General features: G+C 46.2%; 1 protein-coding gene across 5 annotated transcripts in view; it reads right to left on the reverse strand.

Moving 5' to 3' along the window:
* Window positions 1-8,416: 8,416 nt before the first annotated feature.
* Window positions 8,417-17,725, reverse strand: part of LOC142572018 (uncharacterized) — a 273,133-nt gene continuing 263,824 nt past the window's right edge. For all 5 annotated transcript variants that reach the window (XM_075680809.1, XM_075680808.1, XM_075680810.1 and 2 more), the window contains one exon: window positions 8,417-16,034. In XM_075680809.1, the coding sequence (XP_075536924.1) occupies window positions 14,443-15,999 (1,557 nt within the window). In that variant the 5' untranslated portion in view covers window positions 16,000-16,034 and the 3' untranslated portion in view covers window positions 8,417-14,442. The remainder of the gene's footprint in view (window positions 16,035-17,725) is intronic.

The following is a 17,725-nucleotide window of genomic DNA, read 5'->3' on the forward strand; positions in this document are numbered from 1 at the left end:
CGCACTGCGAAGATAAAGGTCGGCGACACAAACTCGGAAGTGGTCCAACTCGGAGATCGAGGAACCCCCCAAGGATCGGTGATCTCTTCCGTCCTTTTCAACCTGTGCATGATTGGTCTGTCCAGAAAGCTGGGTAACATTAAGGGCGTTGACCATACCATATATGCTGATGATCCCACTGTATGGTGTGCTGGCGGCAGTGAAGGACGCGAAGGACGAATACAGGACGCACTGACTGAAACGATCAAGACGGTGGAGGAATGCCTGAGACCTACTGGACTCAGGTGCTCCCCACATAAGTCGGAGTTGCTACTTTATAGACGTGAAAAAGGGGGAAGGCCTAAGGGCTGGAAACCTCTTTCGGAAAGCAATATACACCTACATACAGAAAATGGTGTCAATATACCCAGAGTCAACGTGATCAGGGTACTAGGCTTTTTCATTGATGCCAACGGTGGAAACCATACGGAAGTCAAGAAAATCACCCTTAAAACGGATAACGCGTGCAGGATGATCAGACGCCTGGCAGGAAGACACAAGGGCATAAAAGGAGATAACCTCATCAGGTTAATCAACTCTTTCGTACTCTGTCATATCTCATACGCCGCTGCCATGTACAACTGGACGCAGGTTCAACTCAAGAATCTTGACGCAGCGATCAAGAAGGTTGTTAAAAGCGCATTGGGGCTCCCAATTCGAACCAGCACTGAAACATTGCTCAAGTTAGGAATACACAACACGACCATGGAGGTCGCGGAAGCTCAAGAAACATCTATCTACAACCAGCACGGGAAGATCAATCCTGGTCGAGATCATGATCAACCCCATTACGGATCCTGCAAATTACACTAAAGTTCATCCAGATTTCACTGACAACATAATTATCCCACCTCTACCCAGGAATATGCACCCGAAACATAACATCAACAGGAGAGTTGCAAGAGCCAGGGCGTTAATCAAGAAAATGGATAAAGGGGGCAGAGGAGCCTGCTTTGTTGATTCAGCTGCCTACAAGGATCGAATTAAGTTCGCGGCGGTGGTAGTGGATCATCAGGGCAAATGAAACAACTGCGCCACAGTCTACACTAGCAAACCTGAAGTCGCTGAACAAGTTGCCATCGCATTGGCACTAACAGACGATAGATTCACAGAAATATAGTGACTCGAAAACAGCTATTAGAGCTATCAATAGGGGAAAGATTGCCCCACAGGCTGCTAGAATAATTAAGCAAATGCAAACAAATCTTACACGTTACATTTATTGGTTCCCGGCACACCTTGGTTCACTTGAGGACATTCCTGTCAATCCAAATGAATCGGCCAACAGCGTCGCCCGCGACCTTACAGACCAGGCCGCTTTTATATATGGTTTTGATTCTGCTGATTTGGAGAACCTACAGAGAGAGACGCTCATTACATACAATGAAATTACAAAGCATTCCTACATGGAAAGGAGGGAGTTTCCACCCCCTCACTGCGGGCTAAACAGAGCACAAGCAGTTACACTTACAAGGACAGCACAATTACAAGCACAGTCTTATTATTCACCTGCACAAACAAAGGAATGGTATGACATTACAGACATGAATATTATATGCAAAGCATGCGAAAAGGAGATATGCAGGCTTGAACATCTGCTCTGGTAGTGTGGGTCGCTCGGTCCTGGTATTTCCCGGAATCGGTTTTTAGGAATGATCAGATCTTCAGATCATATCCCTCAAGGCCTGGCTGTCCAGTACGCCCGTGATAGGGCTAGGAGGCTTGACCTCCCGGTCCCGACATGGGACTAGCCAGGCAGGTGGCGACACCTTGTACAGCACCAGAATAAGGTATCTTCCTCCTCCTCCTCCTCCTCCTCCTCCTCCTCCTCCTGAAGCCCTTTCTTTGAAGGTTAGCAATACAACGATGGCGGAGGAATATTTTTTTTATCCGTGGGGACAGACGCACTTCTCTATGTGCCCGTAATATAGGCAGCTGTAGCACCGATCCGTGAACTTGGCCACACATATTCAATCGATTCCTTAATATGCCAGTCACTTATTTTTGAAGCCAACAACATTGCCCACGTCTTCCCTCTACCGCACCACATTTTTCAGCGTGAATGGCGCAGAGTTCGTTAGCTAACACACAGTTGCATTTCCGACAGCTCATCGTACAGTAGCAGGGTAGAAGCGGTAATGTTTTAGTCTTCGTGCGCTTCCGCCGAGACAACCTGCGCCCCGCCGCCCAATACGCCATCTCGTGATCCGGAGCCCCAAACTGCTCCGCGAAACTGGTCAATACTCACGGACAACGTTTTGTGGAAATGAAGGAAAAGCTACGAACTCAAAGAGCGCACAAGTTGGAGTGCACTTACTCTTCACTTCGCTACATGTGTTGTAAGCTTGAATAATATTGCACGGTACACTTCGCCCCCTTTAAATACAACTGAAATTCAAGTGTCTGTTCTATATTCCTAAATGACATTACTTGCTGTGCAAATTCTCTGTTGTGACGCACTACGCGCCGATTTGAACATCATATGAACTCTGAGTCAGCGCTTTCAGACCTGTAGTTTGCTTATCTGCTGATATTGTATCGCTTTTTTCTGTTTTAGCCAGCGCAAACATGTTACGTACTGTCTCTTTCTGTATTTTTCATTTGTTCCCATTAGTTGGCCAATTTCTCTATGAGTACCGTTTGCCTAAGAGAAAAGGAGTAGTGGGCATCACCCATGATGCCATCTTTTCTTGCACAGACGTTCAATGATAATAATAACAAGAGCGCTCCTGTAGATACTCCCACTTTCTCATCCGCGTTACGTTTAGCTGGGGAAGATATTATATATATATATATATATATATATATATATATATATATATATATATATATATATATATATATATATATATATATGGTTTGTAATGGCTAAATCAGAGAAAATACACAGTTGAGTGTTGAACTGGCTGATTCTTCTACTCTTCTGTTTTTGGGCAAATGCGAAGGCGCCTCACGTGGAAGCTCCGCTTGTCCTCCTCCCACCCGACCCTGCCTCCCCAGTACCTGCTCAAAGAAACCAAAAGCGCTCTATATGTATATATATATGTATATATATATATATATATATATATATATATATATATATATATATATATATATATATATATATATATATATATATATATATATATATATATATATATATATATATATATATATATAAGGCTGCTGGAACACGTGGCGCTGTAACATATCCGCAGAAGCTTTGCCCCTGTAGGTTTTTCTTCGAGTATAGATACCACTTGAGGTTCGCCGTTGGGCAACCACTACGTCTCCGCGACGTTCAACATGAATGCTGCTTCTTCTAAAAGCATTCGTTCTCCTAAATATGTGCGTGCTTCCTTTTTTCTTTTCGTTTTTGTAATTATTCTGCATTTCTTTACTCGTTTGTTCTTATTCTTACTTTACCTTAATAATTCATCGTAGCATCCAGCCGTATAAAGAAGCCAACATCTTAAACTCTAATTGAAGGCTTATACTAGCATGCGGAAAACGCACCTAGTTTTCTTTGTTTGTTATAAAGCGCTAGATTAAGTTTTAGGTAGGGGCCAACTTCTATTTCCTTGTTCAGACACATCTGAGACGCAGAAATGATTCCACTGAAACGACTCCAATGAAATAACTTGAAGTAGAAGTTTAAGACATCAAATATATTACGTAAGTTTTCAAAAACTGCCAAATGTATTTTAAAAATGAAGCGCAAGTGTTACAAACTCGGAACTCCGAGGACCATGAACAGATGTATACTTCAGGAGACTGCCTATTAAATAATCTCAGGCGCTCATTGTTCGGCAGTCTTTCTGCTTTGGTTTTCACAGGCGCCACACTGGCATCCTAGCATAGTTCAGAAACTTGTTAACAAAAAAGGCTGCGTCAATAGATAAAAAGGAACTCTGCATAGAAAGCTGTATTGTAGTTGCTGAACTTCTTCATGAGGGACTACATAAGAAACATCGATAACGCTACCTAGTGCCGTTGCCACCGCATAATTGTGTGTGTATGTATGTATGTATGTATGTATGTATGTATGTATGTATGTATGTATGTATGTATGTATGTATGTATGTATGTATGTATGTATGTATGTATGTATGTATGTGCGTTGCTTCTTTTATTGGTTGCAGCGGCCCTATTTGCCGTTGCGTCTAGTTATTTAACACTCTCAATAAATTTCTTTTTTTTTGCGATCTCACTGAACGTCTGTCACAAAGAGCCATGCCCAACTCTTATCGTTGATGTTAACAGCGCAGCCTTCAAACGTCAGTGCCACCGCTCTGGGTAAGATTCCGGCGTCCATTTCAGATACTGTAGGTAATGAGATGCGGATACACCTAACGAGTCCTTAAGTTATACGTGGTGCTTACCTTTGGCTGTACAGCAGTGTTTTTTTTCTTTTCCTTTAGTAAGGTCGTTTTTTTGAATAAGGGTACATGCAGGCGACGCAGCTTTCTGCGTAGCGTTATCTTCATCTGTTTTCTTCGGAGCGTAGGTCAGATGGTCGCCATCCAATCATCGTACCACGGTAACGCGTTAGAAATATCCAGGAGGTTGCGATTGAAACCAAGAAAGGACGCACTGTACCTATTGTTGGGTGCTGCATACATTACTTCGATGTCTTATGTTCAAGTAATGTGCGTGGCAGGTTTTAGCCCTGCATTACTGTCAAACGGTTTCGCGTGCCTATAGCGTTCGCCATAGCTACGCGCACATTAAGACACACGGACGCAGAGCTAACGGTACGCTGTGCACTACCCCATTTGTTGTCGTTACGAACAGCACATGCCTTCGTCCTCTGTTAAGCTGTTAGGAAAGGAATATGCACGGTTAAGGCACTGTATTCTCTTAACGTCCTCTTTGCTCGCCATCTGCAGCAAAGACAAGTCATAAAAAAATTAATTGAACAGTGGGTTTTTACGTACCAAACGCATTATCTGGTTATGAGCCACACCGAAGTAGAAGACCCCGCATTACTTGCGACTATCTGGGAGTTCTCTTTCTTTAACCTGCGCCTAAATCAAAGTACCCCCCACTAGCGTTTATTCGTTTCTCCCCTATCGAAGCGCGGCCGCCTTGGCCGAGATTAAATCCGCGACCCTGAGCACAGCAGCACAACACCGCCGGCGCGCGACACGTCGTACATTCTTTTACCCTCCATTTCACTAGCACTTTCGTAACTTGAAGCAAGTACAACTCCCTCGCTCTCTTGTTTGCGCGTCTTTTTTCCCACGCATCTTATCTACAGCGAGATGCTTATATATCGGGTTGGAAGGAACAATTTTGTCGTCAGTTGTAGCGGTGCAATGTCATCACAGTGCGGCAGCCCTTGCCCGGGAGCATTTGGATGCCTAAAACCATGAAGCGGCCTAGCAAGAACCTAAAATAAATGGAAACGAACATCTTGACGCATTTACGCCACTAGAAATGCAGGCGTTCCTGTCTGCGCGTTACTGTCACAAACATGATTCGGTGCGCGCTCTACGATGTTTGTTTCACGCTGTCGCCGGCTACCGTAATTACTCGACTGAAAGTCACTTGGTGCACGCCGTACGTACCTGGACATTCAGAGAAGGTCCCACGCCGTAAAGAATCCTGCGAAGGCGTAGTGAGCGTCGCTTATATATGACGCACTCAAACGAAAGTTCTGTCAGACGACCACCGCCGATGGCACCCGCACACTAAGAACACAATTTTTCTTGCGACACAAAACTTAGCTTCTAGAATTCCGCGTGACGTCTATGAACGAGATAACTTCTTTTGTGTAAGACGCGTACCACAACCACGGCTTGAACAGCGCGATTCTAAGCAGAGGTGCCTAGGATATGCTCCGACTGAAGGAACTCAGCCGCTTCGAAAATGGAACTGGCACTAAAGGCAAACAGTCGTGTCACGCACGTTTCCTAACACTAGGTGTGTTAGGGGCGCTCACAGCTTCGGTGGCCGCAAGGGCGCTTAAAGTAGCGTACGAAACTAAGCGCATGCGTGTGCTATAAATTTACTAGAGAGTAGCGAAGGGAAAAGTCGGTTGGCTCACGCTAGTAAGAGCAGTTCCAAACTGCAGGCAGTGTTTGCTACGCCTATTTGTACAGTCGCGATTTTTTTGAGCGGGAACACGGGAGCGGGTGGCTTTCTGTACTATCAGCCCGTCCTCAAAAGCAGTGAGTACAGGCTTCTGAGCAACCAGACAATTTCGCGGACCAGCACTCTTTGAGGCGTGGCAGTATACTAACAACATGAGCGTCAACATCCAGCAGGTCCTGCACTTCCGTCGCGGACTGAAACGGTTTCTCCACGACTGCAGCTACGACAAGCGCGTCCTCTTCATCCGTCGTTGACCTTGGTCGACGCCTATACGGGGCGTCAGAAATGCGGCTTTCCTTGCTGAGTGCTTGGATAATCCTAGTGATAGTCTTTAGCGGCCTCTAGACCAGGGCACTGATGGAGCACAGAGAAAAACCCTTGGTCTATATCTCGCCTCTCTTCTTAGGAACACGGACCATGCTGAGGTTCAGCAGCTGCTCTAACCAATGTGGTTATGTGAACGAATGTAGGAATGCCTGGCAATAGACTAGCTACAGACCAACAATGACCTCTCGAGAACGTCGGCAAATAATAGCATGGTTTGAGGTTTCATAATTTGAGTTCATAATTGTTACCGCTCTTGGAATCTACGCCTCACTTGTTGCGGTACGTGTGTACGAGCGTGCTTGGATGACGCATGGCGCGCGAAGGTAGAATTCTCGCACGCCAGGCGCACTGCGCATGCGCGTTGCTTCTCGGAGCCGCCGCTAAGCTGAGTTGGCAGTACGGAAAGCCACGCGCTCCCCTGTTCACGCTCAAGAAGATCACAACTGTACATGATCACGAGTGTTTGCAGGCGTTCACAGAACGCAAATGCTACAGGCGAGCGCTGTACAGACAAGCGCGAATTACGTTTAGGAGGGAGAAAAGCGCTGGCAAGGCGACTCTCGAGTTAATTATGGGACAAGCAGTCACTCTCGAACATGCAATAGGGAAGACCTACACTGGGAGCTTGACAACAATCGAAATTAAGGTTACCTGTAGTAACAGAACCCGCAAACGAAGCTTCCAGGAAACATCCTGGCCTTTATGTGAACGGCAACAACGTTCTTCGCAAGTAAATACCTCTAAACAGCGAGAGGGCAGGTTAAAATGCGACTGACAACCGAGCTAACCCAGTCAAGTGGCAATTGACTAAATGTGACTAATGGTGCCACATACCGCGAAAAGACGGAAGCAGTAGAGACGTGTACGCACAGGACCAGCACTTAGCTACTGCTGAAATTAACTAAAGCTTGTTTCATGCTACAGCCCGTCTTGGACCATCGTTACGACGGTGACTATATAGCTGGCTTTGCAGTCATGATAAGTAGGTACATTCTGGATATTGCGACGCGTTGAGTTGGCATCGTCTGCATTCTTTTCAAATAATCGCCCGACGACATCACTTTGTTCCAGCGTTATATAAACCACGTCCCAATATCCGAACTTCCTTTATGTAACGAAGAAGATGCACGTGAACTGGAAAGTAACAATTGGCACATCTTTTGCAGAACATTGCAGCCTGCTCGAAGCCGGTCAGCAGCGCAGTCACGCTCCGTTTCGACAATCTAGAGCAGCAGCGCAGTCAGTAGGTAAAGTGAAAGCAGTCTTCACAGAGGGTTTGGGTCCAGAGGAAGGTGCCAGCAGCTGAAAGAATTGACTCGGGAGATTCACAAAACCTGCCCGCTGGGCGTTCAGTGCTTCACTTGGCCAAAGGAAAATTTCGACGGCAAGGCCTTCGCACCTCGAGTAAAAAGCGCTGTTCTGTTTTTTTTTTTTTTTCTTGTTTATTTGAACCAGTGAGAACTTGGCTACTATGCATAAAAGAAAAGACATAAATGTTACCCGATCTGACGCCATTCGTCCTCTGAACAGGCTCTTACTGTTGAATGTAACGCGATAAAAACTATTCTGACGGGGGATGCACAGCCTGGCAATTCTGTGCAGCAGTTTTGTTGCCACACATCAACCGCGGCGCGACAAGGTGAGCCACACCCTGCAGGCTTATTTGAAGGTTTGCAAAACACATACGTTATCTTCTCGTGCAGTCGTTGCTTTTGGCGGGAGAAGTATTTGTCATTAAGACAAAAAAAGGAAAGCAAACAAACAGAGCCTCTGTCATGCTTACGTATTCACGCATCCTGACTACTCTATAGCAATAAAGCTACAAGGGAAATGCCTACTTCTTACGATACAAGCAACATAAAATTAAAAATAACAAAACTATTTGGCTCATGCCACGTCCTGTGGTCCTAGAAGCAGCTGAAAAGTCGCGAACAGATTGTGCAGCATGCAGAATAGAAACGAAACATACAAATTTCAGCTCTCAACATCTTTTAATCCCATGCGTTGTTCATAACAAGCAAACAATAACAAAAACAAATGTTTTCTTGTATTGGCAACGCGGCAAGTTGATTGAATTTTGGAACAGAAACAAGCACGCCATGCAACAACATTCTCTTCGTCTCGAGAGCTTGTACACAACGTGTCGTTCTTGCACGAGAACTGAAGACAAGTACGCCATGCTCATTTGAAACGAATCGCTGACAAAAAAAAAAAAAACTGTGAGCGACAATTCAGACAGTATTCAAAGACAATTCAAACACACCGACGGGCTCACTACGCAGCCCCACAAGCCACCTCAAGATCAGTAAAGAACGCCGTAGTAATAAAACAGCTGCCACATGAAGCTTGTTTGGCGACCGACATGTACGGTCGGTCGCTGTACGTGTGTTTCCGATTACTTTTCCTCTTTTTTTTTCTTTTTATAAAGCGCCCGGAACGTAGAAATCTACTAGACGAATTCGTGCACATCAGCATCATCTCACATATGCTTGTCAGTTTAATACTCGAAGTCAGGTGGGTGTTGTACACGTTTCCTTTTATTAAAAGGGTCGCTTCTTGCGGTTTTTAAATCATTAACATGCCTTTATTTGCATCAAATAAAGCCCAGAATCAAAGGTGACATATAAGCAGCTGCTTGCGAACGGTCAAAAAGAAAATGAGTAATGTCTTTAGAAACTCGTCTTTCCGTGTCATCGTTGAACAGCCAACGTTTTCGTTGATAAGAAAAAGGGCAACCCTCCAAGTCATATAAATAAAATGGAAGAATATTCAGCGCCCAAATAGCAAATGAAAGCTTTTTTACCTCGGGATGCGAGATCCGCATGCGCATATTAGCCTTCCAGACAGGAGATTGTAAAGCCGTGGGGATTTGGTACCACGTGGGGACATTCCGACGCATGTGGTTCCGCGCAAACGACGCATAAGCTATACCGGCGGTGAAAAAGCCGAACAAGTGTTTTTCCACCAAATTATTTCGAGAAGTGATGCCGCAGGCTTACGTTTCTGTTAGAGGTATCGTTCCTGAAAGCTACCAGTGTGTTGACTGCGTAGGCTACCAATAAAAAAAAAAGGACTGTCACAAAAAAACCTGCGAATAATACGGGCATAAGCAACAATGCCTGTAACGAGCCCCAAGCGCAAAAAAGAAACAAGGTCAGTGATTAGAGTTAGCGCCTCAAAAAGCAACGATGGAGCAATATCTTGCGGAAGGAGATGTTACTGGGTTAGTTCGTGCTTACTTAGTGACATGATGTAGCACAAGGGCACAAACCTAAATAGACGCACATAACACGTGCCTGTGACGTGTTCAATGTGTGTTTTTGTGGTTGTGCCCTTGCGCTACATTACGTAATTAACTCGAGCAACAGGAAACACCAAAGTGGTGTGTTTCTGAATAAATTTCACCATCTGGCGTTCTTTAATGTGCACCTAGAGTACCGCATACGAGCATTCTTACTTTTCCTTTTTTTTTTTTTTTTTTTGTCATTCTGCCCATAAGGTAGTGCGGCCACCACGGCCGGTATTCGAAGCAGTGACTTCGAGCTTCGTAAAAGAATGACATAGCCGCAGAGCCACTACGAAATTCAAGTGCTAGGTGTCTGCCAAACATCTCTTCAAGTTGTTTAATAGTGGTACCTCTGTACTATGAAGTTTTCCAAAGCGCATGCTTGTCCCCGACATGTTACCATGCGAAACCACATCGTACCACAACTTAAGAGCGAATTTTGAACTTGCTCTCTCTCTCTTGCTTTTGTTGCGTTGTAACGCTTGTTTCTGCAAACGTGGTTCATTCTTCCAGCTTTCACTCCCCATTATCCTTCCTTTCCTTTCTTTTCCTCGCTTTCCGCGACAATCCGTAGTCTTTAAGAATTCGAGGTTAGGGAGTAATGGCGGCTTTCCTTGTTTTCTTGATTGTACAAACTGGCTTTTATATATATATATATATATATATATATATATATATATATATATATATATATATATATATATATATATAGAGAGAGAGAGAGAGAGAGAGAGAGAGAGTTACGACGGAGACAGCATATAGGGGAAATTACTTGTACTTACTAATCAAACAAAAGAAATGATATTAATGGAAATGAAAGTGGATGAAAAAAAAATGGCCGCAAGTGGGATACGAACCCACGTCTCCGCATTACGCTTTCGATGCCCTTACCAGTCGAGCTACCGCGTCACCATTTTCCCATCCACTTTCTGGGCTATTCATGTTTCGACGACGGCAGCATTACCTTGTGAGCGAATTGTTAGAAAAAACATAATTAATAATAAATAAATTTAAAAGAATACGCGTGTTCTCAGATCTAGGTGCACATTAAGGAAGCCCAGGAGGTCTAAATGAACCCAGAGTGCCCAACTATGTGGCGCCTCCCATAACGAGATCGTGGTTTTGGCGCGTATGACCCTAGAATTTAGTATTTTCTTCCCTTCATATTTTAATAGGAAGCTATTAAGTAGCACTTCAGTTGCCGGCATATTTGATGCCACATCGTGCAGAACCTTCGCGTTTCCTCATTGGTACCGCTTTAGTGAGAAAACAACGCGGCGTGATAGACTTCTGTAAGTGCCTTACAATTCCATTTCTACTTTCATATTTTTGCGCTGCCTCAGCTGCTGGCCTTTTCTTTTTTCATGCATCAAAGAGTGCCACCACCATATTTTTATCTTGCACGCTGGTCGTTATACATACAGAGGAGACACTGTCATTTCTGAGAAAATAGATACGAACGGAAGCAATGAACACATCACAACAGCCGAGTATACACTGTCTTTTTTGAGATAATAAATAAAATAAGTCCGTAAGGGAAGCAGTGAGCACACCACAACACCCGAATACCACAGCAGCATGGGCCCAATAACTTGGTTGCGCGGCGAGTCGGCGTGCGTAGACGTCCTCCGTGCTAAACATCCACCAGGTTTACGTACATAGTAATTGACTGGAGGCAAGTACGTGCTTTTATTCACCTATGAGCGAATCAATGCATTCTCTCTGGACATGCGTAATCATTACTAAGCGCGGAATGTCACAGACTAGCCAACGGCGCCAAAAGCATATAACACCGGCCTGCTTTCTTCTTGCGCCATCAAATGCCACAAAATGAGCAGCTTCCTAATAATGACAAAAAAAGAACGCACTCACAAATATATAATAAGCAGACTTGAACTATTCGTTCGTAAGGGAGCGCAACTGCCTTGGCAAGAGTAGGATAAATATTCCAAAACAACACCTGAGCTGCCATATTCTTTTTTTTTTTTGTATAGCATCATTCTTGCACAAAAGATCGCTGAAAGAGAAACGAGTACGAGGCACGGAAAAGAGAATGGTGGTCATTCGCTTACCTCACTTTGCACTCAGCTGCTCCATTAGGCAATGGCGGCTTCAAGGCAAAACACGCAACTGGTCATTAGGTCGCATAAATCAAGCTTTTCACGCGGAGTCTTGAATTTGTTTTCTCACACAAACAGTTGACCGAGCTTCGCTATCCACCGCCGCCTGCAAGACACTTTAATTTTCGCGGCGGGCTCTTTTCGCAACGACCCGGCAACTAAAGTAAAGGGCGAAGCGTCGTCCATGACCACATCAAGCATAAAAATCTGGGTTAAAAGAAAGAAAAATAAGAGGCGCACTGCTTTGAGCAATTTCATGCATGTTTAATGCGTTAGCAGAACAAACTTTTAAAGGCTTTGTCCGCGCTACATTAGCGTGATATGTACACAAAGAAAGAAGAAATCTTGCCGAGTAGAAGCTCTCGTCTGGGGAGTATTATGCCGGAATAATCACCACCTTCGCTATCTTCCTCAATATCAGCTTCTGGCGTCCACGTTGGCAGAGCAGTTTATGCGGCGTCACTGAAGTCATTAAGTCTTTCTTTAGGCTGCGCGAACAAAGTTCAGGTCAACTTTCAAACTGGGATGAGAGACTGAGAGCTTTTTGTTTGTTTTTCTTTACAAACGCAGTGCACGTACAACACAAAAACGGAAACGGAATGCCCTGTGTACCATCGTATAAGTAACGGAACCGCAAAGCTCCTCCAACTGGCTAAAAACATTCAAAAATAAATTACAGGAAAACAAAACACGACGGTTTACCTATACTTTACAGTCGTCGAGCTATTCACAGCCGGCCACATTGTGGCGGTTCACCACAACCCTATGTATACTAGACTGCCTGTTCACTGAAAGAAGAGAGCACGTTAGCTCGGGAAAGACGTCAGAACCGATATAGGAAAAGAACGAAGCACTTTCCGCACTACCGCCGCTAAGGTCATTACCAGTGAGATTAACTGTTTTCATTGCAACACCGTGCATCAAGCGAGCAGGATTTCTAAACCGTATATTATAGTAAAGCTTCCCATAGCTTCACTTACGGGGTTACTAATTAAGGCTGCGAGAAGTGAACCAAGGTCTCTGGGTTTCATATGCCAAGACTTTTCTTTTTTTTCTCTCTCATTCGCAGACATGGGCCGTTCCGGTGGCGCTACTGGGGCAGTGACTTCAAGAGAGGAGACTTTTTGTTGTTGCTTTGTTGTTGTCGTTTTATACAAAAGCGACAAAAGCACAGCCCTCCACGGTTTGTGTCATAGATGAGCTGTCGAGGCCCGTCTCCTCCGCTAACCTTTCCTTCTGTACAGTCTTTCCTGTACAGTGATGTAATCATTATGTACTAAGGTTTCTTTCTCTGCACTGGAATGACAAGGCGTACTTATATCGAGTGATAGAGCCTGTTCTCGTTTCCCAATCATGTCGAGAGGGGCCTCTGTAGCGACAGAAAGAATTACATTTCATGCACATGTTGTCCCTGTACATGCCTTTCCACATCCGGGCACCACAAAAATGGTCTTTGTTTGCAGGATCTGAATCGTAGGCGGGTAGTACAATACGACGGAACACTTCCAGAAAAAGGTCGTCGAACACAAACACAGTATACATGTGTACAGAAAGAACCAGGCCACTGCTCAAGAGCGAGTGATGATCGCTGAGGAAAGGCAGAAATAGAGAGAGAAGAGAAAGCGAGAGCGGGAAATCATCATCGCCATCGACACACAAAGGAAAGGAATGAACGAGCAGCCACACATACTTGTGCTCCACGCTATATACAAAGGAGAGACACCAGAGTGCGCTTCAACCACGAGATATTAAAAAGCTATGGCTCTTCTACACCGTTAGCTGCTCGGCGACTCGATCGTGTCTTCGCAGAAACGTCCTCACATACCGCAACAATACTGTGGGCGTTCTTCCTGTGGAAAGGAACGGAGACGCTACACTTTGTGATCTTACAAGGGTAAACGGGCAAAAGAAAACGTGGTTTCCAAAATGTCACTTCCAGCACAATGCGCGCGCTGGCAAAGGTCGTGCGGCCACACCGCGACATCTCAAGCTCTGCGGCAAAACACAGTTCGGCTCAATCAAGACTTCTCACGAACACTTTGCATTCGCGAAGGGGGCGATCGTTCTGCTTGGAAAGTCACACACGTTGCGTCCACTTCTTCGAACAGTCATCTTTCTTTCCCCTCCGGATTTGCTCCTAAAACTGTTTGTCGTGTGTTCTTGGCGCTGTTTATGTAAGACGACGCTGTGGCAGTAATTCTTGACCTTCAATAGGATAAGTGCACGGAGAGACATTTCCCTCGGACAGGAGCGAGGAGACGAGAAGCCTAGGCGATGTGCTAACAAACCTACAAAGTGAAACAACAATGCTTAATGCATGCTTAATAGATGCATGCCTAATAATTAACCTCGCAGACGGCGAGACCATAGAAGACAATTGTCAGCTGTCAAATAAAACCCTCTTTGAGTCGGATAGAGCAGAATTCCTCGTAGCCAGAGGTCGGCATTAAGTCGGCAAGATAACATGGCCGGGTCGGACAATGAGGGTAGGTGGTAAAACATATCAATAAAGGTAGTAAAACATATCCTGGGCTTCAGGAATCCGCGCAGAGCACTTTCCATACGCAATACACCACAGCGTCAAGGCGTTTATCACAGTTCTGTCACGGGTATCAACTTCAAGGGCTGGTGAGCCACTTGACACATGCTGTTGTCGTCTTCGCCGTGCGTCTTGTGGTACTGCGGCTCCTTGGTTCCGCTTCCCCACTTGTTCTTGAGGACGCCGGCGACGCGTTCCCGAAATCGGAAACCGAGGGCCACGATGAGTGCGAACAATATCGCAGCCGCCGCCACGACTCCGATGATGATCTGCCGCCGAAGCACCGCGTCGTAGCAGCCCAAGTCTGCGGAGCCAATGTCTCTCAGTAATTTGTCCTTGAGCGCTGGTGGCCCACCGCCACAGCGGACCAGCGACGTCTCCGGAGTGAGCGGTGAATTTGTCGCGTTGCGGGCACTGCACATGTGCCACAGCCACAAGGCAGTGCAGTTACAGACCAGAGGATTGTCCCTCAGATCGAGCTCCTGCAGCTCGTACCACTCGAGAAGCGATTCATCAAAAGTCGAGAAGCCGTTGCCCCGCAGAATCAAATGCTTCAGACCGGCCAGGCCGTCGAACGCTCCGGGCTCTATGCACCGGAAGTTGATGTTGTGCGTCATCCGAATGCTTTCGAGGTCACTGTTTTCGGCGAAGGCTCCTCGGTCGATGCACCGAAGCACGGCTGAGCCGCTCACTTCCAGAGTCCTCAAGTACTTGAGGTACTGGAACGCCGACGGCCGAAGTCTTGGGAATTTGTTCTGTCCCAGGTTGAGGACTTCCAGCCGCGCGATATCCTGGAATGTCGCCGTGGGCACCTCTTCGAGCTCGTTATCGTGCAGCTTTAATTGGCGCAATGCGGACAGCTGCCGAAACGCTCCGTTCTGCACCGTCTTCACGCCGCAGCCGTCTAACGACAGTTCCTCGAGCTGCTTCAAAGCCACGAAGGCTTCCTCCGGAATGTTGGAGAACATGTTGAGACCGAGATCCAGGTTTAACAAAAACGACAACGGCGCGAACGCCTGGCTCGGTATCGTCACAAACTTGTTGTCCCGCAGCAACAGGGTTTTCAACTTGGTCAGCCCCTGGAACGCCTGTTCAGTGACCCTGACTAGACGATTCTGTGACAGATCCAGCTTCTCTAACTTCTTGAGCGGCGTGAATACCCCGGCTGGAATGCTGTCAATGTAGTTCTCGTTCAGTAGCAGCGTCTGCAGCTCGTCGAGTCCCTTGAACGTCGTGTTGTCAAGCTGCGAGATCATGTTCCTCGCCAGGACAAGTACGACGAGATGCTTGTGGGAGAGGAACTTCTCCTTGCCCAGCGATACCAGCTGGTTGTGCGAGACGTCCAGATAGCGGAGGTTTTCATAGACGCTGAATGAAGACACGCCACTCTTGATGTGGTTATTCACGAGGCTCAGCTCGCGCAAGTTCGGGTTGAGCGTGATGGGCACCACGTCCAGATAAGCCGAGTCACACACCACTCGGAGATTCTCGTCGTCGCAGATGCACCGCGACGGACACATGGCACGCGCTGCCGTCCACGTCCAAAAGGCCAGGAATAGCAGAGGCAGCAACCGTAGCCGCGACTGCGCGACGCCCAGGCACCCTGGCATGGCCGCAGAAGTGGAGACACCTTGTCTGCTACGGCCTGCAATTAGAATGCAAAAAGAGATTGACAAGCGTAAACAACGACCCTCGCAAGAACAGCCACAAGTAAAAGTATGCTAATGCAAAGCATTAGACTGCGAACAGTTAATGCAGCAATGGATTGCACGTCCTGCAATGTAACTCGACAACATCAGATGTTTGGACAGTAGATGCAAACCCAGGCGAGACTTGCTCCCATGCTGAGCCGCCTCAACAGCTACAAATTAATCTCGTTATTCTCTAATTTCGATACGAATAACTTTGATTTGATTTTATTCTGGGAAAAATACGCATTTCGGATACAGGACAAAAACAATTTTTAATTCCTTTAGTTTCCTTAAAGCAATTGGGAAAAGTAGCATAAAGGTCATAAGCGCTGACATTTGCGACTCCTTGACATTTGTGATACAACTGAGTCGTTCAAACCCTTTTACCATTTACCGCCGTTGAATGAACATTAAAGGCAAAAAAAAAATGGCACTCGAGTTCGCTGATCATTCTAAAAAAAAACTATGCGAAATCGTATGAGTGACGCCGAGAAAATATGGGACCTGACAGCGAGCCCGTTAGATCATCGGCGCTATAGCATTCAAGTAATAAGAAACATTTACGTCATACGTTATATTACGGGAAGAGTAATGCATTGGGAATGAAAAACACCGGTGAGTAAGACGTATGAAGCAAGTATAATAACTACAGTGTCTAACGATGCAATGTACTTTAAGGCCAACATGCGCAGTTTAATACCGTCCTACGTGTACACTGACAAGATTCTTAGTGTTTGGCAAGGCGCTGGTTCTTTCAACAGGCGATACGCCCCTGAAAAAAGGCTTGTGTAGAGCCCGGCGATGCCTGTGCCCATTTACAGCGAAGCTCTATATGACTAGGATTCCGGGACTTCTTCGGCTCCGTAGACAAAAACTCAACCAATCACAGCGGAAGGCACGCGCAGCGTGCACCGCTGGATTCCTTGCAGTACCACCAGATCGCGCTCGCCTCCGCGGCAGCGGCGGCGCCGAAGGCAAGAAAAATACAGAACTAGAACCATTCGCGCATATATAGCGCTCGTTGCAAGCGCATCCCGGTATATATTATGGTTGCGTTAGCTGCAGTTGCCGCTTCCCGGCAACTGCAGGCCACGCATAGTCAAGACTCCCGAAGAGTAGCGTGAGTACGGTGAGCGGCGACGGCAACAGCAACGCATGCTCACAACGGCGTCGTGCTCAGGCTAGGCAGCACGCAGCGGTTCCTGCCCAAAGTAAGCCACGCACAGTTAAGACGCCTGAAGACCACCTCGAATACGATGAGCGACGGAAGGAGCAACAGCAGCTAGCAACATCCCGTAGCCGAAGCAGGCTATTCAACCATCAGTAGTCATGATGCAGGCGCAAGGATGGCAACGACCGAATATATCATCGGCGTGTTGCTTGGAAAACATCGAAGACCATGTACATTGTTACTACGCATACCAGCAACTGTTGCGCACCCGCCTGACATCGTGAAACCCCACGAAATCCCCGAAAGAAAAAGCGAAGACGACGATTCGGGGAATCAAAGCAGCCATACACTCCAAAACAAAATTACACCCTTTGGTTTTATCTTGCCACGCAACGATAAACGTCATCTGTCTGGTCCGCATTTCATTTCTTTACCGCTGCGAGCCCGGTACTTCCCAGTAACGAACGGCATGGG

This window comes from Dermacentor variabilis, chromosome 2, assembly GCF_050947875.1.
Source record: "Dermacentor variabilis isolate Ectoservices chromosome 2, ASM5094787v1, whole genome shotgun sequence".
Lineage (NCBI taxonomy): Eukaryota > Metazoa > Arthropoda > Arachnida > Ixodida > Ixodidae > Dermacentor > Dermacentor variabilis.